The sequence below is a fragment of the Ichthyophthirius multifiliis genome (genome assembly GCF_000220395.1).
Source record: "Ichthyophthirius multifiliis unplaced genomic scaffold scaff_1120509249695, whole genome shotgun sequence".
NCBI lineage: Eukaryota > Ciliophora > Oligohymenophorea > Hymenostomatida > Ichthyophthirius > Ichthyophthirius multifiliis.
This window is the reverse complement of record NW_004087445.1, coordinates 66,747-91,158: the sequence shown is the minus strand read 5'-3', so window position 1 is coordinate 91,158 and position 24,412 is coordinate 66,747. Positions and strand designations below refer to the sequence as shown.

The window sequence follows — 24,412 nt, the reverse complement described above, 5'->3', positions numbered from 1 at the left end:
ATATATATTTTTATATATATATATATTTATATATATATATATTCATTTATATTAATATTTGTATGTATATATTTATATTTATAATTATTAGTTTTTTATATTCAAAATATATATAAACTAATTAACATATATATTATAAAAATACTTATTAATATAGTAATTCCATTTGCAATTTTATAAATTTATCTAACTCTTCTTTCTTATATATCATATTTTAAATATTCAGGTAATCCATATTTTAAAATATTTTAAGTTTCATCATTAATATTAATATCGTTTTTTATATTTTTTTCTATTTATATTTTAGTAATATTATTATCTAAAAAATTTTAGCTTTCAAAATTTTATGTCGATTCGCATACTTAATCTTTATTTGTAATTTTTTTTACAATTCTTTTTTTTTTCGTATATATCTTCTTTTTTTCTGTTTTTATATTTTTATATACTTCTTTTTCTTTATATTTCATTAATTGAGTTTATTTTTGCCTATTTTCAATTTAGAAATTGGAAAAATCACTTAAAATTCCTTCAAATTACTATTTATATTATTCGTACTTTTTTTTTTTTTTTGTTGGCTTTATTTTTTTTTTACTTCATTATTTTCTTTTTTATTAAAGTTTTAACTTTCTTAATTTTACTTTATTTTTATTTTTTTTTTTAAAAAAAAAATGATAATATTTTTACAATTTCTTCTCGTAGATTTTCTATTTTTTATTATAAAATGAATTCTTGGCATTCCAAAGCATCTTTTTTATTATTTTATGTTTTTTTATTTAATTAAAATATAAACCATTTGCCCTTTTTGCTAATTATAGAACATTATTTTCAATATTTTAATGAAAAGTAGAAAAAGATTAAGTGAATGAATTTATATTATCTAATTTATTTTCAAATTACATTATTTTATAATTGTTCTATATATATCTAAAAATTATTAAATATATATTATTTAATTTTTTTTTTTTAATAAATATAATATATTAATAAAGTATTTTTGTTTGTTTGTTTCATTATAAATTAATTTTATTTAATATTTATGATATTTATTATATATTTTTAATTTCTTTTTCATTATAAAATTATTGATTTTCATTTAAAAATGTTTCTTTTAGTGTTATAAATGAATCTTTTGATTCTTTTTCACTTTCTTTTGAGAGAATTTAATATTAATTTGATATTAAAATCTATTAATCTTTCGAAAATCCATCATATTTTAATTATAAATCGAAATAAACCTTTTAAAATTCTTTCAATTGTTTTTCTAGACTTTATTTTTCAAGTAAAATTGAAGTGTTTTTATTTAAAAAATCGTTCGTTTAAATCTATAATTCTTAAATTATATTTTATTAGCTTTCATATTATATATTTTTCTCGTTTATTTCTTTTTTTAAATACTCTATTATTTATATATTTTAATCATTTTTTGAATTCAAAATTAAGAAGTTTTCGTTTTAATTTAGTAAATCTTTTATATATTCATCTTATTAGTTTATTTTTTCGAGGTTTTTTTTATTTATTTATTTTAATTATATGTTTTCTTTATATAATGTATCGATTTTTTATTAGTCAGAAAGAATTAATTAGGTTTTCTTTTTTTTTTAAAAAATATTTTATTTTTATTTTTTGGTACTTATTCAATTAATTCATTTTTTACATTTAATATTTAAATTATGTTTTTTAATTCTTAATTTAATTAACTATTTTCTAAATTTAGTTTTTCGATTTGTTCTTTTTAATTCTCGTTTTCATTTTATTATTATATTGATTTTTCAGATTAATATTAAGCTTTTTCTTATTCGAACTCGCTTTTTTTTAAAAAAAATCTTCTCGTTCTTATTAAAAAAATATATTTTTTTAATTAAAAATTGATTGTTTATCTTCCAATATTTCTTTTTAAATTTCATTGTCATTTTTATATTAAACTAAAGAAATTTAAAGCTATTTTATTTCATTTATTAAATTATTTCTTTCAATTTAAAGTTTGTTAATAGTATATTCATGGGAATTTATTGTAAGTTTTAATTGTAAAAATGTGTTTTAGATAAGAATGGACTAATTAGAATTCTTATTTAATAAAGAAGATAAAAAATTTGGATTTTTTAAACTCATTTTAATATATTTATTAATAAAAAAAAAATATTAACTTTTTTTATTATAATATAAATAAAATAAAAAATAAAAATAACATTTTATTTTTATTAATTAATATTTTACTAATAATTTTGTAATAAAATTTAATTATTTTTTTAATAAAAATTTAATATATATGGAATATAATATAAATATATATTTATAAAAATATAAAAAATATAAAAATAAAAGAATATAAATTATATATATAAATATATATATATATATATATCATATTTATATTTATATATAGCATATAAATATAAAAAAATATAAATTATATCAATATTTATATATATTTATATATAATTATATATTATAAAATAATAAAAATTATTTTTATATTTAAATATATATTTTATTATATATATTTATATATCTATTCTTTTTATATATATAACATAAAATTAATATTTTTATTTTATTATATAATCTCATTTATTTTTTTTTATTTTTTTATATCTATTTATGATTTTTTATATATTTTATAAATTATCTTTTTATAATTATTATAAATTTTAACTATATATTTCATAGAATATTTATTTTATTTTCCTATATAACTTTTTTATCCTTAAAAATAATCTTTTATCAAATATTATATATTTAAATTTCGATTTTTATTATGTATTTTTATTTATATTTTCTTGTTCTAATGTATTATCTTTAAATATAGAGATTATCATTTTATCTTATGTACAATTTTTTCAATTGGGAAAGATTTTCTTTATTTACTTTTTACAATTTTTTCTATTTTTGTTTTTATTTTTATGAGTTTTTCGTAGATAATTTTTTAACTTTTTATTTAGATAGATATATACTATATTATATAGGTTTTTATAATTTTATATACATTTTTAATTTATATCTATAACATTAATATGCTTTTAAATTATTCTTTCTTAATAATCTTATTTATCCTATTTTAATTTTTTTTATGAATTCTTTATATTTTGCTTTTTATTTTAATTTAATAATCTATCCTTATTTTAAATTTATTTTATATTATTTATCTAATTTAAAGGAAAAAAGGAGTTTAAGAGATAATATATTTTTTATTTAGTCCTTCCAAATTATTTACAGCAACTTTCTACCTATACATATTCATATATTATTATCTGGAAAGATAACTTTTGAGGCGAATTTATCAAAAAAGCCATTAAAATGATTTCATTTATTTATTATAAGTTATTTACGTTTTGAAAAATAAGAATAATATAATTATTAATAAAATACATTTAAATTGCTTATTTTTTATAAAAATTAAAATTAATTGTTAAATTTATATATATATTAATTAAAAATATAAATTTAATCTAAAAAATCTAGATTTTTTGGTTAAATTAAATAAAATTATATTTTCTTTTATTTACTATATATTTTATATATAAAGAAATAAATATAAAAAAAGTAGAAAAATATAAATTTAAAATTTATAAATTAAAATATAAATTTTTATTAATCGAATTTATAAGTGTCCCTATTAAAGATGTTAATTATATATTTTGGGGAAACTTTCTCTATTTATCAGTGATAATAAATAGTATTTTTTTATATAAATTAAGCTCTATTGCTGAATATTGTTTACTTATATACCAGAGTAAGTACTTGTCCCCTCAAAGAAATCTGATTTGTCTCCTAGAGGAAGAAATCTTATTATAGAAAAATAAAAAAAAAACTAATATAGAATGGTATGAAGTTCTAATTGAATACATAAAATATAAAAAACTAGATCTTGGGTTCTCCTTAAGCAAGCTTTCTGCGGATAAGTAATTTCTAATTAATAACTTTAAAATGATTGAAAATAAAAAAAATTGATAATAAGGCTACTTTTTTATTTCGAAAAAAAAGTAAAATTTTTAAAGTAAAAAACATATATAGTGTTATATAAATAAGTTATTTAAATTATATAGATAAAAGTTTTGGTTTTAGGAAGAAATTATTATTGTTTGTTTATAAGAAATCAAAAGAATTAAAGAAAAGAAAAAAAAAACAAATACTTTAAGAAGAATTAAAATGTTGAATTTTGAGAAGAAAAAAAAAAAAAAAGAAGAAAAATTAATAAATAGTTATTTGAAAACTAAAATATAAGGAAAAAAAAAAAAAAGATTAATAAAATTAAATATATATATTTTAATTATATATTAATAATTAAGAAAATTATTTTTATTTTAATAATTTATATAAATAAAATAAAAAATATAGATTTTCTTATATATTTTAATATTAAATAAAGTAAAAAAAATAAAATATAAATATTTATAGAATATTTTCATGTAAATTAATTGTAAAAAAAAAAATGATTCTTTAAAGATATACAAAAATATATAAAATAATAAATGTTAAATTAAAGAATAAAATAAAGATTAAAAAAAAGAAATATTATATTATTTATTATTATTAAAAAAAATATTTTATTTATATTAAAATAAATAATAATAAAAATAAAATATTAGATTATAATAATTAAATATATTATAAAATAAGAAAATAATTTTTTTTTAAAATAAAAGTATAATATTAAAAACAAAATTATTTAAAAAAAAATTATATATAAATTCAAAAGAAAAAAAAATGTGTATTACTTATAGATAAAAAATTAAAGATAAAATAATATATATTTAAAATAAATATATATAAAAGTGATGCTAAAAATAAAAATATAAAAATAAAAAAATAAAAAAATATATAATTTTAGATATAATTTAATTGATAAAAATATTTAATAAGATAAAATAATTTATAGCTTATATATTAAATATTTTTTTAAAATGTTTTTTTATAAATATATAAGAAAATAAATAAAATACTTAAATAAATAATAATATATATTTATTAATATATATATATATATATAAAATATTCTTATAAATATTTATATATATATATATATAAATATATATTAATATAGAAATATTAAAATAAATAAATAATTATATATAATAATATATATTAATAAAATCATATATATAAAAATAATATTATATAAATGTATATATATTTTTATTTATTTATTTTTTTATTTTTATTTTTATTTATATATTTTATTTTATAAATTTTTATTAATTTAATCTATATATATTTTTTTTATAAAACTGATATATCATTTATAATGTTTAAAAAATATATTTATTTTTTTTATTTAATTTTTTTAAAATAAATTATACAATAAATAAAAATTTAAAATATTTTATAAAATATTTATAAATTATTTATTTTTATTATCAACTTTTTTAATTATTATTTATTTTATATTAAATAATATTATTTTTTTTTATATAATCCTTATTCTTATATTATAAAAATATTAACATCATTATATAAATAACAAATAATTTTTATTCTTCTAAAAAAAAAATATTTAATTTTTATTATTTAAATTTTATAAAAATAATTTTTATTTTTTCAATTAATATTAAAAAAATGTATATAAATGGATAAATATAAGTTTTATAACCGAAATAAGACATATCGTAATTAACTAGTGTTTTATCTTTATCAGGTATAAAGGAAAGTTTTAAGAATTCCACATCAGTTTCTCATTAAAATCCCCTCAAAAAGAATTTATTTGTTGACGAATCTGAAGTTTTATAAGAGACTATAAAGACATATGCAAAGGAAATTCCAAAAAGTCCAATAAAACATCGTCTAAATTAGTCAATTAAATAGCGAATTAGTATCGATAGTAGCAATGGAAACAATTACTTATGGGACCTGAATATTATTTAGAAATTATAAATATAATAAAGTTAGAAATTAATTAGTTATAAAGACATTTAAGTGAAAAGAGATATATTAGAAGAGATAAATTCATTATTAAACAAAACTAAAAAAGCATACAACAAAACTATAAAAAATCGTATAAAATGCCAGTGTGAAATCAATTTAGGAAAAAACGAAACTTGTAGTATTGCATTTAAATGGCTTTAATAAAATTGGCATGACTACGATTTATAAAAAATGAAATCTATATATGAAAACTTACTCAATTTCAAAGAATTATAAGAAAATTATAAAAATTAAATAGAAAAAGACGTTTAAAGAACATTTACTAATTCTGGTTTATTTGTAAATAATTCATATTTATAATAATAATTAAAAAATGTCTTATATGCATTGTCTGTATATGATATATAAATAGGTATTATATAATTATATATATAATTATTTATAAAAATATATATTTATATATAGGATATTGCTAAGGTATGAATTATATTGCAGCTATTATGGTTTTTCATGCAGAAGAATATATCGCTTTTTGGTTAGTTTGCTTACTGTTCGAAAAATTGGAAATAAGAGATGTATTTTTACCGGAATTTCCAGGATTAGGAAAACATATGTAAATTATTAATGTTATTATGTGGTAAAAAATACCGATTTTACATTAAGTTTTTGTTGAAAATTAAATTAATATAGAAGATATATGCTAATCATGGATATTTTCTTTATGTGGAATAATGATACCTTTATTTTAATGCGTAAATATATATAAATGTATGTGTATAAATAAAATATATATATAGGAATATACATAATATATATAATATATATATATATATATTTCTATATATATATCTATATATATAAATATTTTTATATTTTAAAATAATAATTTTATATTTAATAATTTATATTAATATTTATTTTTTAAAAAAAAATTTAGACTGGATTTTTTGATTAATTATTTTAATAAGGAATTTTTTTTTTTTATAAATTTGTAGTCACTTATATTTTATATTTTGAAGATTAGATTTTAACTTAAAATGATCCATGTGATGTTATTTGTCTTTTAAATTCTTAAAATTATAATATTGGTTAAGAAAATGAAGTTTTATGGTATTTAATAATAAAATCTGCAGCTAATTTATAAATTGATAAAAATGATATATAAAAATTTTTGTGGTTTTTAGAAGAATAAAATTAAATTTAATGAAAAAACCTAGAAAAATATATTTAATTTTTTCTTTTAATTATTATGTTTATATAATTACAATTTTTATATAATATATATATATATAATATATATATATATATATATATATATATATATATATTATATATATAGTATTTTTTTTTTTTTATATATATATGTATTTATTCATATTTTTTCAAAAAATATTTATTATATAAAATTTCTTAAATAAAAAATAAAAAATTTATTAAATATATAAATACTAAATATATTTATATCAACAAAAATATTATTTAAATAATTTTGAATTCATTTTAAAATTTTTTAGAACTACATAATCCATCAATTTTAATTATTTTTTAATTAATATATTCTTTTGTTTTGTTTTTAATTTTTGATATGATATACTTAAAATAATTAATATTATAACTATCATATATTTTATAAAATAATAAAAAAAAATATTTATAATTCATTTGTATATATTAACTTTATTTTTATTTTCATAGAGAATATATTAATAATCTTTATTATTATTATCTTATTGATTTTTAAGTATATTTTTTATATAATCTGTTTTATTATGATTTATAGGTAGTTAAATAAACCTGAATTTATTAATTTATGTTTGAATAACATAATTAATTTGCAAAATATTTAATATATATATATATATTACTTTTTATATTTTTTAAGCTTTTTTTTAGTGTTATAATATTTTTCCCTTTTAATATTAAATTTTTGATTTTATAAAAATTTAATATATTCTAAATAACTATAATAATTAGTAAACTTTTTGTATAATTAATTAAAGAATATAGTGTATATATAGAAGATAAATAATAATAACTAATAAATATTAAAAATTTATATAAATATTAAGAGAGAAATATATGAATTAATAAATAAGCTGAATATATTATATTAGTAATAATAAAAAAGTTCCATAAAAAAAGAAAAGAAACTATATATAAATATAATAATGAGATTTTTTTTCATATTATAGTACATTAATTTATTATATTTAAAAGTCCTTTATTAAAATAATCTTTATAATATTAGTTTAAAAAAGAGTTTCCTTAAATCGTGCATTCTTATAACAATTTAAGGCTATAATAATCTATATTTTCATTTTATTTTCTAAATGTTTAATATATATATATATATATATATATATATATATATATATAGATTAAATTTATACTAAATATATATATATATATTTTATAAATTACTTATTATTCGAATTATAATTTTCAATAAAATGTACACTACTTCTTGGTACTTGTAATTTATTTACAACTTTTTATATTTTTATGTCTTTTATTTCCATTAGTTTTATATTAATTTTATCTTATTTTATATTCTAATGTTAGGAATAAGCTTACTTTATTTAATTTTCAACTAAATCAAGTCTACTTAATACAATTTAAGGTTAAAAATAATCTAAATTTTTATATATAAAATTGTTTTTATTCAAACAGTAAAGAAATTTACTTTTTTTATATAATTATTTTAATATATCCTTGTAAAATTCGGTTTCTTCCTCATTAGGTACTTCATCTAGACTTCCATCAAAAACAATTATAATACAATGAGGGGTATTTTAAATATTTTTTTCATTTATAAGAATTTCTGATGGAAATAATTCAGAGTCTTTTTTCCAAAATTCCCAAAGTAAATATGAATATCTATATTATCTTTATTAAGCAAAACTCATATTTTTTATTTTTCCCTAAAAATTAAAATTAGATAGTAAAAAAAAATATATATTAAATATTAAAAAAAAAAAAATATTAAAATTTAAAAAATAATAGTTAAAATATTAATTTAATAAAAGAATAATAATAAAAAAAATGAAAAAAAAAAAATATATATTTTAAAATAATATAAAAAAAATTATTAAGAAAAATTGATAATTATAAAATATTTAAAAAAAAATAAGGTTAATATATATATATATATATATATATATATATATATATATAAATATATTTTTATATTTATATTTATATTTATATTTATATTTATATTTATATTTATATTTATATTTATAGTTTGTTTACGTCTATTATGAAATTAATTTATTCAAATTCATTTTGATTCATATAAATTTAACCTCTTGTATCATAACAATATATACTACTATTTTCTATTATTAATTATTAATTCTTTTAATATTCAATAATATGTTTTTATCTGTCTTTTATTAATATTTAAGTAAGTTACTTTGTTCCTTCATTATGTTTTAAGTCTTATATTATTATTTTTTATTATGAATCCTCATCTTTTATATCTGTTTAATTTAATGATTAGTAAAAAGTTCTTTTCAATAATTAATAATATTTTTATGTATACTTATATTTTTTACTTTATTAAAGAACTCTTACCTGATCCTGTTGGACCAAATAATATCAAATTTAATTAATATGGGAGTATATTTCTATTTTCTTATATTTATTTTAATATTTTATATTATTTCAATTCATATCTTAATTTTTAATTTTATTATTTTATCATTTGTTTTAACGAATTTGAATCATTTTGCATATATATATTGTTTTTGGGGGAGATTTCTTTGATTTTATTAGTTTTAATAAAGATTTGTTTAATTGATTTTTTTACGTTAAATTTTGTTTTCTTTTTATTAATTATCATTTATTTATATTTTATTTTCATGATTTTTACGACGATCAGGAGGTGGAAGTGGAAATTACATTTATTTTTAATAATAAACACTAGATTTAAAATATGTTTTTTTGAATTATTATTTGCAATAATAATTTTGATTTTAAATAAAATTAAAATAATTATAATTTTAAAATTAATATAGTTTATTATTTTTTATTATTTTATGAAATAATTTTTTTTTTAATTATAAATTATAATATATATATTTATATATATATTAATATTTATGTATATATATATATTTATATATATATATATATATTATTTAAATATTTTTTATTAATTATAAAAGATATTTATATATTCTTTAAAAAAATAAAAATAAAAATACTCTTTAAATATTTTTTTTTAAAAAATACATTAAAAATAGAATTTTATTGATATTATATTAATAAATAATATATATAAACTTATTAAACATAATTTTGAAATTACAAGTTATATATTTTATAAAATATAAATATATTTATAAAATAAATAAATAAATAAAATTTTTATTTTTATATATAAAATATATATAATATATATTTAAAAAATAAAAATATATTTTTTTTATAAATATCTTTTTGTTTTTCAAAAATAAATATATATATATATATATATATATATATATTTATTTAAAAAAAAGTATAAATTTATATATATATATTATTAAAATATCTACTTCCATATAGAAATTAAAAGTTATATTTTTATATCTTAATGATATTATTATTTTATATACTTTATGTTTTTATATAATTAATATTTTATAAATAAAATAAAATTTTATTAATTTATGTTTATCTTATTTTTATTTTTATTGTTTTAGTATAAAGGAAAAAATCCATAGTTTATATTTTTTATATATTATATTATAATATATGTAATTCTTTTAGAGTTATAAATTTCCATTTATAGCGAAAATAAGAAATAATATATTAAATAAACTCTATATATTTTAGTTATGAGATAAAATATAATACATCTAAATTAATATTATAATAGAATTTTTTTTAATGGTTATTATTAGTATTTAAAAATATTTAAAGAATTAGAAATAAACTAATTAATAGGTATAAAAACTAACTGAAGGTCAATTAATATATTTTATTTGGATTCGATATTTTATTACTCATATTAAAAAAAAAACGAAAATGTTAAACCACAATAAAGCTAGATAAAATTAAATGTAAAACATGAGAACAGTGATTTGAAAACATTGCTAATAAATAAAAAAAACTTCGTTTTAATAATGATGAAATCAATAAAGATTAAAAATATATTTAAATAGATTCTATATTATAATCTATTTAATTAAATTATAGAAAAAGTAATTTATTAAAAAATTATAATAACAAATAAAAATGCAAATAATATAATAATTGTCAAAAATTAAAGTATATAAATAAAAATTATAATATAAAAATATAAAATATGATTAAGTAAAATATAAAATAATAATAATAATAATAATAATAATAATATCTATATTTTATTTATTTTGCTATTTTTTTTCTTTTTAGGCTCTAAATTTTAAGAATTTTTCCATAATTTTTTACTTCTGATATTCTTCATCTATTTGCATTTAAAGGATTATCTAATAATCTTATATAGCTTTTATTTTTGCTTTTTCTTCTATACTTATTTCTACAAAGAATTTATTTGATTCTTAAAATCTGAAATACACAAAATTTATTCCTCATTTAGTTAATTTATTGGAGAAGAAGATGTATTCTTTAAATTAGAAAGTTCATATTATTATTTTTTTTATAATAAAATTCTCGTTTAGAAAGATTATTCTCTATTAAAGTTTTTTTTTTCCACTAATATATTTTATTCTTTATTTCTTTTTATTAATTAAGTTTCTAAAATATCCTTTTTCTCCTAAAACTATAATGTCCTTTTTAATATTTTTATTTGTTCACTTTAAAATCTTAAATTTAGTTGAATTAATAGCTTTTTATACTCTTTTTTTTACCATATCTGTTTTTTTATTTATTTCAATAATTTTATTATAGTAGAAGTCTAAATTGATAAATTCATTATCTTTTATCTAATTTTTTCTTTATATTAATAAATTTAGTATTTATTTATTTTCTTTTTTATTCACAATTAATAAAGTTTCTTTGTATATTTCTTGTTTTTAAAGAATTTATATATTCATTTATGTTATTAAAAGATTATTTTAAGATTTTTTAAAAAATATAAGTAATAATAGCAATTTAATATTAGATTTTATTATAGATTTAAAATAATGTTTTTTTGTAATATTCGTTTTTTTATATAAATATTTAATAATTAATTTTTAAATATATTTTTGTGTTTTTATTATAATAAAATTAAAATTACTAAGATTTAAAAATAATTTTTTAATACAAAAAATATTCAATATAAAAATAAATTAAATAATATATTTATTTTTATAAATAATTATTTATAGATTATTTTATAAAAAAATGTAAATAAGATTTTTATTAAATATATATATTTAAATATAAATATAAATATATATATATATATATATATTTATTTTAAATAATTTTATTTATATTTAAATTTATTTATTAAAATAATAAACATTACAAATATTTTTTTTAAAAAAAGATTGAAATTATAAATAAAATTAAAAATATATAAATCTAATTAAATAAAAAAATATTTGATAAAAATAAAATAATTTTTTTAAATCAAAATCTATTTATATTTAAAAAAATAAAAATAAAAACAAAATATGTATATAAACAATTTAAAGATAATACAAAAAAATTTATATAACAATATATGTTTTTATCAAATAAACAATATTTCATTTTCATAATAAAAATAATAAAATACAAGCATAATGACTAAAATATCTTAATGCAAATCTTACGATGAATGTATATAATTATATAAAATTCATAAGAAAGATTTAAGAAATGAACATTTGACATAATTATTAAGATCAATAAGTAGAAATATTAATAATTCATTATAATTATAAAATGATAGAAATTATTAAGAATTAATAGAAAAAAATAGTATAATTATTACATTAAATAAATGAATCATGTAATACACTTATTCATATACATAAATATATATAAAAATATATAAATATATATATAATATATATATATATATATTTATATTTATTTATTTTATATATATTAATTAGAAATTCTAGATCTTTTATTTTGGTTAAGAAAATCAAAATAAAATAAATAGTATATAGGAGAAATGGAAATGAAAATTAACTAGGTATTAGAAATATTAAAACAAATAATATTTTAAAAATGCTATGATTTGAAAACTTTAATTAATATTTATTATGATTTATCAAATTTAGGAAGATATAATGAAGATCTCGTGAATTAAATAATACTGAATCTAAAAAACCTAAAAAAAACCTAATAAATAATAACACATTTCGATATAATAAATCTATTCAATGCATTAAAAAATTAAAATAAGATTATGAGTTCTCTAGAATATATATTAGCAGAATTATTATGTAATTAAGTTTAAATATAAATTAATGAATATGATATTTAATAAAAAGCTAATTTATTTTTTTCTATAGCAAGACTTGAAATTAATATTAACTATCCTAAATACAAAGTAAAATATATAAATATAAATATATAAATATATAATATATATATATATATATATATATAATATATATATTATATTTTTAGTTTACGAATATATTATATTTGTTGAAAAATAAAATAAAAGAAAATACTGAGTCTTTAAATGAGAATAGTGTATTAAATATATTAAATGCTTACAAATTTTTATGTATGACTATTTTTCCTATAGATTTATTAGAGGAAGTGAAAGAAATGGTATTTGTAATGATAAAATATAATTCTTAATAATTAAAAACTTTGTTTTTATTCGATTTTTTGGAAGCGTCTTTAACATTGGATAATTATAGAATCACAAAAAATCAAATTAATATTATTATTGATGTAATTTTGAAAAGAAAAGATGAGGAAATTCTATAGTTTGTGAAATATCGAAGCGAAAAAATACTTAATTTATCAAGTTTTTATTTATAATAAGATAATAAGTTGCTTAATACTTTTGTTTAAAAATATAATATTGAAATTTGGCCACATTTTAATATGTCTTTAGTTGATGCTTTATAAAAAAAAAGTTAAAAAGGAGTAAATATATATATATATATATATTTGGTTAATAATTATTTATTTATTTTTATAAGCTTTTTACGTATTTAGATAATTATTTTTAATTTATAATTAAAAATAATTTTGATATTTAAAAATTAGATATTTATACATAAATACGTTTAGGTATAATTTTATATTCTCATAAAAATAAATATAATAGTTACTTCGAAAAACTAAATACTAATATCGAAAATACAATCTAAAATTCACCCGAACAAATCATTGTAGCTTAAAATAATTCACTCTTAGACAATTAATATAGGAAATCTATTCTAAAAAGATCAGTTTAAAATATAATTTAAAAATATAAAACTTTAGAACTTCCTTTATGTAGATTGATAATATATTCATGTACAAATAAGGAGATTTTAAATATATGGGTATTATATATAAAATAATAAGGGTAAATAGATACCATTTTTTGTAGAAAAGTAAAATATATATGAAACGAATAATAATAAAATAAAAATTGATATATATATATATATATAATAAATTATATTATTAGATTTATATTTAATTAATATATATATAAAATTAGTTTATAGATTAATATTTATAATTGGATGAATTTTTCTAAAAGGAAAGATTTGAGATTTTTATTTAAATTTTAGATTAAACTAATAACATTCCTATGAAGAATCTTTTTTACAAAATAAAGGATAATTCATAATTTATGAGGAGTGTATATAAATTCGAGTATTTATTTAGAAAATTTCTGAAAATTATAGTCCAGGAATATTCTAAAAATCCCAGTTTGATATTACTTTCTTTAATTTTTTCTATTTTTTAACGCCTTGAAAATTAAGTAAAACTAGAGTTTTTTTATGGATTTTTAAGAGAAATTTTATTACTTTATGTATAAAATATTGAATAAAAAACTTTCAAAAAAGAGCCTTTAATTCTAATTTTATATTTCTAATGTTTAACCGAGAATAATTAACTTAATTTTAAATTAGCCCAAAAATCACATACATTTTTTAATATTGAAAACTTTTAGGAATTAAATATTAAGTGTAGGATATATGGGTTTTTATAATAAAATGATAATTGCTTTTTCTAAGAAAATAAACAGCAATTTGAAGAAATGGTCAATATATTATTAAAAAGTATTGAAAATAACCAAAAATACCCCTAAATGGTACTATCTAATATAGGTTGTTTATTATAATTACCTCAGTAGTTTATTTAAAAACATAAAAATATTATTTTGTAGAATCTTTAATAGTTTATGAATGGAAAATTCGATAAAGTTCAATTTTTAATACTTATGTCTTTGGATAAAAAAGGGGATTAAGATATTAATGATATTGTTCTAAAAAACTTACTTATTAGATTTTCATAAAGGAACTTTGATATATTTGAATTAAGAAGAATTTTAAAAAAATTGATTTTTTTAGATATTTCATAACCCGAATTTTATAATAAAATTTTGTAAGGAATCGGACTTTTATTCGAGAAAATGAGCTTGGAGGATTTTGCAGATTTTTTAGCATGCTTTGCAGAAAAATTCATTAAATAAAATGATTTCTTTGAAAGAGTTTTAGATGTTTTTCTACAAGATTTTCATCAAAATAATATCATTTTATATTTCTTTTAGGCTCTATAAGCGTTCTTTTAGGTAGGATTTTAAAGTTAGAAGCTCTCTGATCTTATTATCAAGTTTTTATAGAAAAATTAAGACTTTATATACCCTAAAGATATACTATAATGTATCAGTTTTGTGCCTTTATTGGAGTTTAGGTAGGATGAAGTAATATAAGCTTTATAAAAATATGTAAAAATGTTAACAAATGAAGAAAATATAGAAAGCTTAGTGAAAGAAATGAAAAAGAATTAAGTGGGGTACTTAAATTTAGTATATTTTTAACAAAAATATTAAGATGAAAAAATTATTTTAGAATTCCTTTAAAAAACATTTAATGAAGAATTTTAAGAAGAAATTTTAGAATAATAGTAAGATAAATATTAAGAAATTATAAACTATCTAAAAGTTATGAATGTAGAATATATATAAAATTATTAAATTCATAAAAAAATAAATCTTCCTTTATATTTGCCTTAAACGTATAATATATATATATAAATATATATATATATATATATATATATATATATATATATATATATATATTTAGAAATTAAGCTATAATATTAAACGAAGAAAATAATCTAAATTTTGATAGAATTACAATAAAAGGGATATAACTGTTGAAATAAAAAGTTATTTGTTGTATTAATAAAATATAAGTAGTTAATATTAATTTATTGGAATTCAATGCTATTAATAAATAAGAGCATTTATAAAAAATATAATTATTAAATTAATTAGGTTTATACAAAATATATATATATATATATATTATTTATATATATATATATATCAATATTATTTAATTAGATATAAGAGCCTAAGTAGAAGATATTTATGATTTCACTTAAATTAAATTATAGTGAAAAATATTATTAATAGTGATATACTTTATAAATATGTATAAATATAAATATATAAATATATATAATTATAAATTATTATATATATATAAATAAAAAATTATATATAAATATTTATATATTATATATTTATTTTTTAATTTTTTTCATATAGATATTAATTTATTATTAAAATAATCAACCGATAATCATTTAAATAAATATATAACCTAAATAAATATATAAAATATTTAGGCTCTTTATATTGCCAAATAAAAAGTCTTTAAAAATAATTTTAATTATATATAAATATATATTTATATATACCATCACATGATTCAGTATCACATAGTTAAATATCTTTAAAATACCCTACAGTATTTGGTTTTAGATTATAAATTTTAATAAAATCAACATTATCAACATCCGAATAATAAAATCCAGTAACTGCTCTTGAAGTTTTATTTTAGTAAATAGTCACTTATTTATTTTCCCAATCTAAAAATATATCCATTCTTGTCCAAGTAGGTTCATTTATAATTTATTATGAATTTTTTCCTGTAATAGTTTAATTATAAAAATCTATCATTTAGTTATCATTTACTCTTATAAAACCGGCATTTCCACATCTAAATAAAACTACAGTTTTATTTAAAGATTCATTACCTAATCTTAAGTTTGTATCTTCGGTTTCTACATTAGTTGAATAAAAATAAAATAATAAATGCCTTGGTGATATTTTTTATGGAAATTTATAGATCAAATAATGGGTTAGGAATGATAGTTTTCCGTCTTTAGATTTTGTTATCTTTAAATAATTTTAGTTATTATTAGATATATGCTCGAATTTTATATTATCAGTGTTTTCGTCTTATTTCCAATATTAGGTAAAATCGGAATTAAATGTTCCTCTTCCATTAAGGAAGTCTTTTTTTAATATTAATATTTTTATTTTTATGTATATTACCTATTTATAGAGATGATTTTATAAGAAATATTATAAGATAATAAATATATATAATTTTCATATTCATTCTTTTTTAAAATAAAATATTTTAAAATTTTATTTAAATTTAATAAAAAAAAATAAAAAATATAACAAAAAATATAAATTTAAATTAATATATATGTTTTTTTTATTCAATAAAATTAATAAAAGAAAATTTTTAAATAATATTTTTTAAAAAATTAACATAATTAAAAACATTGAAAATAAAATATAAAATTAAAGTTTTATATTATATTATTATATTTTAGTTTTTAATATAAAAATATAAAATTATAATATTTATAATTAATATGAATATTTTTTATTTTTTTAAAATTATTATTATTATTATTATTATTATTATTATTATTATATATTTTTTTATAATATATTTTTTATTTTATATATTTTTTATTATATATTTTTTATTATATCTTTATTTTAATATAATTTTTATTTTCCTTTTTTTTCTTATAAAATATCTATCTTAATAATTTTTAATATATTTATTAATTAATTAAATATATCTAAAGTATTAAATAATGTTATTTTTTTTTTTTTCACAATTATTTTATAAAAAATATTTAACTATGTAAATTATTGCAATTTTTTTTATATTATTATTATTTTTATTGTTTATATCTAGCTTTTATTATTTTATACTATTTTATTTTTTATTTAAATTTGTTATCAAATACATTTCTTATTTTAAAAAAAATTATAAAAACTAATTCATTAAATTAATTATGCTTTATTGTTATATAACATATTTTCAAAAAGAATATGCAGATATATAATTTATATTATAATTTATTTTATAATATAATGAAATTATTGACAAAAAATGATATATAATATTATTTATAAGAATTTGTTCCGTTTGTTTATAAATATTAATGTAATAGTTTCATTTATTAATAAAATTAATATGTTTTATTAAAATAATATATTTAAAATTATATATAATTTTTATTTAATTTTGATATATATTTATTTTTAAATATATATATATATATATATATTTATTTAAATATAGATATTTTTTTTTTTATTTAATATATTTATATATTTATGCTTATATATATATTAATTTTTTCTATTTTTATATTATATATTATTTAATAATTTAAGTATATTTTAAATTTAAAAATTAAGTATATTTTTGATTTTTCTATTAAAAAATAATTTTAATTTGCTTTATTTTTTTTCATATTTAAATAAAAAAAAGCTTTAAAACAATAAAAAAACAAAATCAAAAAAAAAAAATATCCTCAAAATTAATTAAACACGAAAAAAAAAAAAAAAAAAAAAATTATATTTAATATATTATAAAAAAAAAACACTATAAATTAATTATTTTTTTTCAAAATTTAAATTTTACCTTAAAAAATAAAATTATTAAAAATAACAAAAAAGAATATGGATTACTCACAATATAATAGTCAAGAAAATTACCAAAATCAAGACAATGAAAATGCTCTTTAAGCAAAATTGACTTATATAAACTTTTAAGATCTCCAAATATTTCCTTTAGATTGTGATATGACATAAATTGGGCAAGAAATATCAAATTAAATCAATAACACTTAAAACTGGCTCCAATAATTTGAAGCTATAACAAATTTGAGAAGATTTAACAAGAGTTTTCCTTAAAAAATAAATGACGTTTTTAATACTTTTGGAATGTAAATTTTATCTAATATAGAAAGTGTCAAAACATGTATATTAAAAAATTCTTTGCTTTTTATTAATGAAGTATTTATATCTGCTTCATCTGTAAGATTAAATGATGTTATTATTGAAAAAATGCTACCTATAATTCTTTAAAAGTCAATATGTGAAAACAAAATTGTAGCCTAGACAGCTTAGGAGGCTCTTACGACTTTTTCTTAGGCATGTTATATGTATGATGTGGCATATACTAGTAGTATAAAGGCAGGAGTAGTCGCCAAATCAGTAAATGTGCAAGAAAATGGGCTTAAAATGTTAAAATAATTAATGTTAGTTGGAGGAAATAACTTTATGAATTTAAGAAATGAGACATATTAGGTTATATTGAAAGGTATTTGTATGGGAATATAAAATCCTCGAGTGTAAATAAAGAGTATATATAAAGAAATAATGGAATTAATGAGCGGTATATTAGGAAATAACAATTATTTAAATTTAATTAATAATATTTTAAATTAAGAAGAATTAAAAATTATTTAAGAAAATTATACAGAAATCTTCAATAAAATGAATAAGTCAAAATGTAAAAGTTGGAAAGAAAACTCGTTTTAAAAATTCAAAATATAGTCGAAAGTGTCATTAAGTAATTAAGGATTTTTCGAATAGAAAAACCAATAGGATTTAATAAAAGTCACTTAGAAAACATATGATAGAATTCTGTAAGACTAATATAGTTAATAATAATTATAATAGTAATAATAATAATAATAATATTAATAATTATAATAATAATAATTATATTAATAATAATTTTAATAATAGTAAGGATAATATTTTTGATAAAAGGATTATTAATGAAAATATTTAAATAAATATAAAAGCATATATATATATATTTAATATATATATATATAGATAGATATATATTTTTTTTTAATATATAATTGTATTTTTTATTTTGGAATATATTTTTTTTTATTATTTATTTATTAATATTAATAACATATTATTTAATATTTTATTTTATTTCTCCATTCTAACTTAATATTTTTTTATTAATTAAATTTTTTTTAATTATATAATTAAATATTTATTATTAAATATGTCTTCTTTAAATAAAGAATATGAAAATAAAAAAATAAATAAGGATAAAAGTATTTTATAAAGATCTGGTATTTTTGAAGCTTATGAGTGTTATTATAAATTTAAATATAAAAATATATAAATATATAAATATATAAATATATAAATATATAAATATATAAATATATTTATATATATATAAATATATTTATAATTTATATATATATATATGTATATTATATAAGATTTTCTAAGATAAGCTTGTAAAAACGGTTTACCATCTTGTAATGTATACGAATTTGCAGCTGAATAAATATTAAAATTTGAGAAAAATAGAAAAAAATAAATATAAAAATAAAGTACTTCATTAAATTTATCAAGTAAATTTTTTAAAATTTTTAATCATATAAAAACTATTTTATAATTAAATAAAATAATAATTTTGAATAAATTAAAATATAAGTTAAAAATTAATGTAAAAATACTAATACATATATAATTATTATAATATATATATATATATATATATATATATATAAATATATATATATATATATTTAATTCTTTTATTTCTTGTTTTTTATATATATATATTTATTTTTTTTATATACTTTTTTTTTTTTTTTTATATTTATTTATAAAATTTTAGAAGAATCTAATTATATTGAAAATTTAAATGAATTTGAATAAAATTGATTTTTTTTGAAAAAAATTAATCTATTTTATATTTTTTAGATTATAATTAAATATTAGTTTTTATTTAATTTTAATCATTCAATACAATATAAAATTTAAAAATTAATTTTTAATTTTCTTATATATTTAAATAATTATATTTTATTTCAATTATTATAATAAAATATTATATTTATTTTGCAAATATCTTCTATTAAATTTTAATATGAATTGATAATATATATATATATATATATAATCATTATTGTTAACATAAAAATTATTTTTTTTATGTTTTATTTATTAATAATTTAATAAAAAACAATAATATATTGACATGTTTTGTATTTTTGAAAATAAAAAACTGTAAAATATTAAATATATATATATATATAATTTGTATATATATATATATAAATTATTGTATTATTATTTGTTATTATAAATAAAATATTAATTAAAATTATAAATAAATTAAAAAAAAAATATTCTTATAATAAATGTATATGAATACATATTTTATTTATAAATATATTTATTTATTTAAACTTTTAAATAAATAAATTTTAATTTTATTTTAAATAAACATTAAAATTTAAAATTTACATATTAATATATTTAAATAATAAACAAGTATTTTTATAAAAATAATGAAAATTATAATTTAATAAATACTCATAATTTTATTAATTTAATAATCAATAAATTGCTAAAAAGCCTATTGTACATATCATAATTATTCAAAAGCCTAATCTTTGACTACATGTTCATGTTCTGACGGTAAAAATGGTCTAATTACAAATTTTGGTTATAAAGATTTATCATAAATGTATCCATATGTAGCTGCTTATTCATTATCAGGTTGGAATTCTCCTACTTGTGGTTAATGTATGAAAGTTAGTTATAAATAAAAATAAATTTATTTTACAGTCATTGATTAATGTGGATCTCCAATTAATGGAGCTAATGTTCATTTCGATATAAGTCCGGAAGCTTTTAATGAAATTTTTGGAAATGAAGGTTATTAAAAAGGTAGTATTATTGCTGATTATGCTTAAGCAGATCCTTGTTTGTGTAAAGGAAATAAAAACTGCAATAAGTGTATTATTTATATATTGATAATATATATAAAAAAATTATATATATATATATATATATATTTATTTATATATTTATATTTATATTTATATTTAATATATATTTATATATATTAAATATAGAAATTGTTAATAATAATAATAATAATAATAATAATAATAATAACAATTCGTAAATTGCTTATGTTACTTATCATAATTTTAAATCAAGTGACAAATTATTAAATGTTTCATGTTCAAACGGAATTAATGGCATTATTACTAAATAAAATTAATATGATTTATCAAAAATGTTTCCATATGTAGGTAGTTATAATAAAGCTTAATGGAATTCTATAAACTGTGGAAAATGTGTCAAATTAAACTATGGTTAAAAATATATTTATTTTACAGTTGTGGATAGTATTTAAAATTCTGTAAATGGAGGAGTCAATAATGCTAAATTTGGAATTTCTAGTGAAGCTTTTTAAGAATTATTTGGTAAAAACTCTTTATCTCAAGGTGAAATTTAGGCTAATTATTAGTTTGTTGATAATTGCTTGTGTAAAGGGAATAATGATAATAAACTGTGTAATAAAAGATTGTTTTTAAGTAAATAAAAGGCTTAAAAATGACATTTGATATTTTATAAAATACATATTTTTTATTATATCTGTATTTTTTTTTATTTTTATATTATTTATTTTGTTATATATATAAAAATTATAAAAATATTTTTTGTTTTAAATAAAAAAAAAATACAAAAAAATACAAAAAATTGGGATTTGATATAGATTAATTTTTAGAAAAAGCAAAAGATGGATAAAAATTGAAAGAAATAGAGATTAAATTAATTTGTATTAAAATAAAACAAATATTTTGTGATGAATAAAATATTAAATTCATTAATTCTCCTGTAACATTAGTAGGTGATGTACATGGGTATAATATATATATATAATTTCTATAAATAAATAAAAGTAAATATTAAATAATATAATATTCTCAATTATTATAATATACATATTTGAGTATTATTTTTGTTAAATACTCGATTATAAAATAAGGATATATAAATGTACTTAAATATAAATTTCATTAACATTAAAATCTTATTTATTTATTTTAATAATAATTAAAAATATATAAAATAATGTGTATATATATATATATTAATATATTAATATATAAATATATATATATATATATATATATATATATATTAAAATTTAAACTTATTAATATATTTATTATTTGTTTTGCATAAATAAAATAAAAAAAGTTAATTCTATGATGTATAAGAAATCTTCAAAGTAGGAGGTGAACCTCCATATACTAATTATTTATGGCTAGGTGATTATGTCGATAGAGGTTTTATATTTCAATTGATTTTCTTTATAATATCAAAAAGGTAGATATAGTGTAGAAGTTATAACTCTTTTGTTTTTATTAAAAATAAAATATCCTGAAAGAATGACATTAATAAGAGGTAATCATGAGGCAAGGGCAGTAACACAAGTAATAAAACATATATATATATATATATATATATATATATATAAATATTATATATATATATAATGTATATTAGAATTATGGTTTTTATGTAGAATGTTAATCTAAATATGGAAATTAAACTGTTTGGGAATTATATACCGATGCATTTGATTTTTTACCTTTAGGTTGTATTATAGATTATACAATATTTTGTGTTCATGGAGGATTGTCTCCAAATATTGAAAAAATTGAAGACATATATAAATTAGATAGGTTTTAAGAAATTCCTAGGGAAGGACCTTATACAGATTTAATGTGGTCTGATCCTGCAGGGGAGAAGGAGTATGGATTTATGATAAGCGAAAGAGGCGCTGGTTATTTATTCGGTAAAGATATTGTTGAAAGGTTTTTATTTATAAATGATTTAACTCATATTTCGAGAGCACATTAATTATGTACAGATGGTTTTATTGAAGTTTTTGATAAGAAATTGTCAACAGTTTGGAGTGCACCTAATTATATGATGAGATTTAGTATTTTATAAATATATATATATAAATATATATATATAATTTATATATATTTATATATATATTTATATTATTTTATTTATTTTTTTAGAAAATAAAGCCTCTATTTTAGAAATCGATGAGAATGGAAATAAATATTTTAATGTGTTTATGGAAAGCCCGGAAAATATGAAAAAAGATGTGGGAGGGAATGCTGGTGGGATATAAGGAATTTAAATGTCTTTTGAGAAGAATTATTTTATATGAAAAAAAAAAAAAAAATAATATAATGTTTAATTTTATATGTATTTTATATTATTTTATATAAATTAATAATTAAAATGTAATTAGATAATTTTAATAGTTTGGAGTCTTTAAATTCTTATATTAATTATATATTATCGAAAAATAAATAAAAATAATAAATTATATAAGAGCTTTAAAGTATTAAAATTTAGTAATAATTGCAATAAGATAGTCATTAGAATAATATTATATCGGAATAAGAAGATTATATGTAAAATATTAAATTATTATAGGAAAATATTGATTTGAAAAATAAAGAAATTCAAGAAATTATTTAA

The 24,412-nt window shown here is 13.8% G+C and overlaps 3 protein-coding genes across 3 annotated transcripts, besides 85 other annotated features; 1 reads left to right on the top strand and 2 right to left on the bottom strand. All coding sequences in view use genetic code 6, as the record gives it.

The window, feature by feature from the left end:
- Positions 1 to 42: a microsatellite.
- Positions 1 to 72: a microsatellite.
- Positions 1 to 83: a microsatellite.
- Positions 4 to 88: a microsatellite.
- A 2,183-nt stretch (positions 89 to 2,271) lies between these two features.
- Positions 2,272 to 2,438: a microsatellite.
- Positions 2,276 to 2,362: a microsatellite.
- Positions 2,277 to 2,446: a microsatellite.
- Positions 2,332 to 2,451: a microsatellite.
- Positions 2,337 to 2,428: a microsatellite.
- Positions 2,369 to 2,509: a microsatellite.
- Positions 2,480 to 2,528: a microsatellite.
- Positions 2,529 to 2,543: 15 nt separating this feature from the next.
- Positions 2,544 to 2,621: a microsatellite.
- A 793-nt stretch (positions 2,622 to 3,414) lies between these two features.
- Positions 3,415 to 3,453: a microsatellite.
- Positions 3,454 to 3,549: 96 nt separating this feature from the next.
- Positions 3,550 to 3,585: a microsatellite.
- A 935-nt stretch (positions 3,586 to 4,520) lies between these two features.
- Positions 4,521 to 4,565: a microsatellite.
- Positions 4,566 to 4,650: 85 nt separating this feature from the next.
- Positions 4,651 to 4,681: a microsatellite.
- Positions 4,682 to 4,729: 48 nt separating this feature from the next.
- Positions 4,730 to 4,769: a microsatellite.
- Positions 4,737 to 4,772: a microsatellite.
- Positions 4,773 to 4,779: 7 nt separating this feature from the next.
- Positions 4,780 to 4,813: a microsatellite.
- Positions 4,781 to 4,819: a microsatellite.
- A 115-nt stretch (positions 4,820 to 4,934) lies between these two features.
- Positions 4,935 to 5,132: a microsatellite.
- Positions 4,955 to 5,131: a microsatellite.
- Positions 5,065 to 5,131: a microsatellite.
- Positions 5,125 to 5,194: a microsatellite.
- Positions 5,125 to 5,200: a microsatellite.
- Positions 5,129 to 5,181: a microsatellite.
- Positions 5,201 to 5,302: 102 nt separating the features above from the next.
- Positions 5,303 to 5,344: a microsatellite.
- Positions 5,312 to 5,346: a microsatellite.
- Positions 5,347 to 5,374: 28 nt separating this feature from the next.
- Positions 5,375 to 5,413: a microsatellite.
- Positions 5,414 to 6,644: 1,231 nt separating this feature from the next.
- Positions 6,645 to 6,724: a microsatellite.
- Positions 6,725 to 6,739: 15 nt separating this feature from the next.
- Positions 6,740 to 6,777: a microsatellite.
- Positions 6,778 to 7,130: 353 nt separating this feature from the next.
- Positions 7,131 to 7,197: a microsatellite.
- A 65-nt stretch (positions 7,198 to 7,262) lies between these two features.
- Positions 7,263 to 7,318: a microsatellite.
- An 878-nt stretch (positions 7,319 to 8,196) lies between these two features.
- Positions 8,197 to 8,268: a microsatellite.
- Positions 8,269 to 8,280: 12 nt separating this feature from the next.
- Positions 8,281 to 9,565, bottom strand: IMG5_024610 (hypothetical protein; the record flags this gene model as incomplete). The annotated part of the gene is made up of 4 exons (XM_004039346.1): positions 8,281 to 8,491; positions 8,543 to 8,780; positions 9,112 to 9,370; positions 9,417 to 9,565. Coding segments are annotated over 4 exons (857 nt in total), but the record flags the coding sequence as incomplete, so codon positions are not given.
- Positions 8,793 to 8,861: a microsatellite.
- Positions 8,821 to 8,874: a microsatellite.
- Positions 8,832 to 8,874: a microsatellite.
- Positions 8,851 to 8,958: a microsatellite.
- Positions 8,886 to 8,985: a microsatellite.
- Positions 8,996 to 9,101: a microsatellite.
- Positions 9,566 to 9,928: 363 nt separating the features above from the next.
- Positions 9,929 to 9,998: a microsatellite.
- Positions 9,999 to 10,319: 321 nt separating this feature from the next.
- Positions 10,320 to 10,349: a microsatellite.
- Positions 10,350 to 10,444: 95 nt separating this feature from the next.
- Positions 10,445 to 10,490: a microsatellite.
- Positions 10,491 to 11,105: 615 nt separating this feature from the next.
- Positions 11,106 to 11,152: a microsatellite.
- Positions 11,153 to 11,167: 15 nt separating this feature from the next.
- Positions 11,168 to 11,202: a microsatellite.
- A 990-nt stretch (positions 11,203 to 12,192) lies between these two features.
- Positions 12,193 to 12,247: a microsatellite.
- Positions 12,197 to 12,244: a microsatellite.
- Positions 12,242 to 12,281: a microsatellite.
- A 45-nt stretch (positions 12,282 to 12,326) lies between these two features.
- Positions 12,327 to 12,366: a microsatellite.
- Positions 12,367 to 12,784: 418 nt separating this feature from the next.
- Positions 12,785 to 12,868: a microsatellite.
- A 454-nt stretch (positions 12,869 to 13,322) lies between these two features.
- Positions 13,323 to 13,392: a microsatellite.
- Positions 13,324 to 13,392: a microsatellite.
- A 984-nt stretch (positions 13,393 to 14,376) lies between these two features.
- Positions 14,377 to 14,455: a microsatellite.
- A 1,509-nt stretch (positions 14,456 to 15,964) lies between these two features.
- Positions 15,965 to 16,030: a microsatellite.
- A 209-nt stretch (positions 16,031 to 16,239) lies between these two features.
- Positions 16,240 to 16,280: a microsatellite.
- Positions 16,240 to 16,292: a microsatellite.
- Positions 16,293 to 16,378: 86 nt separating this feature from the next.
- Positions 16,379 to 16,464: a microsatellite.
- Positions 16,400 to 16,469: a microsatellite.
- Positions 16,470 to 16,527: 58 nt separating this feature from the next.
- IMG5_024600 (hypothetical protein) lies at positions 16,528 to 16,918 on the bottom strand (the record flags this gene model as incomplete). The annotated part of the gene is made up of 2 exons (XM_004039345.1): positions 16,528 to 16,559; positions 16,657 to 16,918. 2 exons carry the CDS (start codon positions 16,916 to 16,918, stop codon positions 16,528 to 16,530), a joined length of 294 nt encoding a protein of 97 aa, XP_004039393.1.
- Positions 16,919 to 17,316: 398 nt separating this feature from the next.
- Positions 17,317 to 17,350: a microsatellite.
- A 302-nt stretch (positions 17,351 to 17,652) lies between these two features.
- Positions 17,653 to 17,749: a microsatellite.
- Positions 17,654 to 17,758: a microsatellite.
- Positions 17,666 to 17,777: a microsatellite.
- Positions 17,778 to 18,109: 332 nt separating this feature from the next.
- Positions 18,110 to 18,139: a microsatellite.
- A 185-nt stretch (positions 18,140 to 18,324) lies between these two features.
- Positions 18,325 to 18,438: a microsatellite.
- Positions 18,434 to 18,480: a microsatellite.
- Positions 18,434 to 18,486: a microsatellite.
- Positions 18,487 to 19,723: 1,237 nt separating this feature from the next.
- Positions 19,724 to 19,809: a microsatellite.
- Positions 19,810 to 19,870: 61 nt separating this feature from the next.
- Positions 19,871 to 19,915: a microsatellite.
- Positions 19,916 to 20,186: 271 nt separating this feature from the next.
- Positions 20,187 to 20,279: a microsatellite.
- Positions 20,198 to 20,315: a microsatellite.
- Positions 20,206 to 20,314: a microsatellite.
- A 247-nt stretch (positions 20,316 to 20,562) lies between the features above and the next one.
- Positions 20,563 to 20,628: a microsatellite.
- Positions 20,629 to 20,658: 30 nt separating this feature from the next.
- Positions 20,659 to 20,708: a microsatellite.
- A 416-nt stretch (positions 20,709 to 21,124) lies between these two features.
- Positions 21,125 to 21,162: a microsatellite.
- A 720-nt stretch (positions 21,163 to 21,882) lies between these two features.
- Positions 21,883 to 21,953: a microsatellite.
- Positions 21,884 to 21,957: a microsatellite.
- Positions 21,888 to 21,957: a microsatellite.
- A 16-nt stretch (positions 21,958 to 21,973) lies between these two features.
- Positions 21,974 to 22,009: a microsatellite.
- Positions 22,010 to 22,453: 444 nt separating this feature from the next.
- Positions 22,454 to 24,095, top strand: IMG5_024590 (serine threonine-protein phosphatase 4 catalytic subunit, putative; the record flags this gene model as incomplete). Its single annotated transcript, XM_004039344.1, has 5 exons — positions 22,454 to 22,764; positions 23,105 to 23,193; positions 23,234 to 23,340; positions 23,414 to 23,852; positions 23,941 to 24,095. The coding sequence occupies 5 exons, from the start codon at positions 22,454 to 22,456 to the stop codon at positions 24,093 to 24,095; spliced, it is 1,101 nt and encodes a 366-aa protein (XP_004039392.1).
- Positions 22,568 to 22,600: a microsatellite.
- Positions 22,575 to 22,600: a microsatellite.
- Positions 22,981 to 23,045: a microsatellite.
- Positions 23,351 to 23,402: a microsatellite.
- Positions 23,854 to 23,928: a microsatellite.
- Positions 23,859 to 23,920: a microsatellite.
- Positions 24,096 to 24,124: 29 nt separating the features above from the next.
- Positions 24,125 to 24,154: a microsatellite.
- Positions 24,155 to 24,412: the final 258 nt, after the last annotated feature.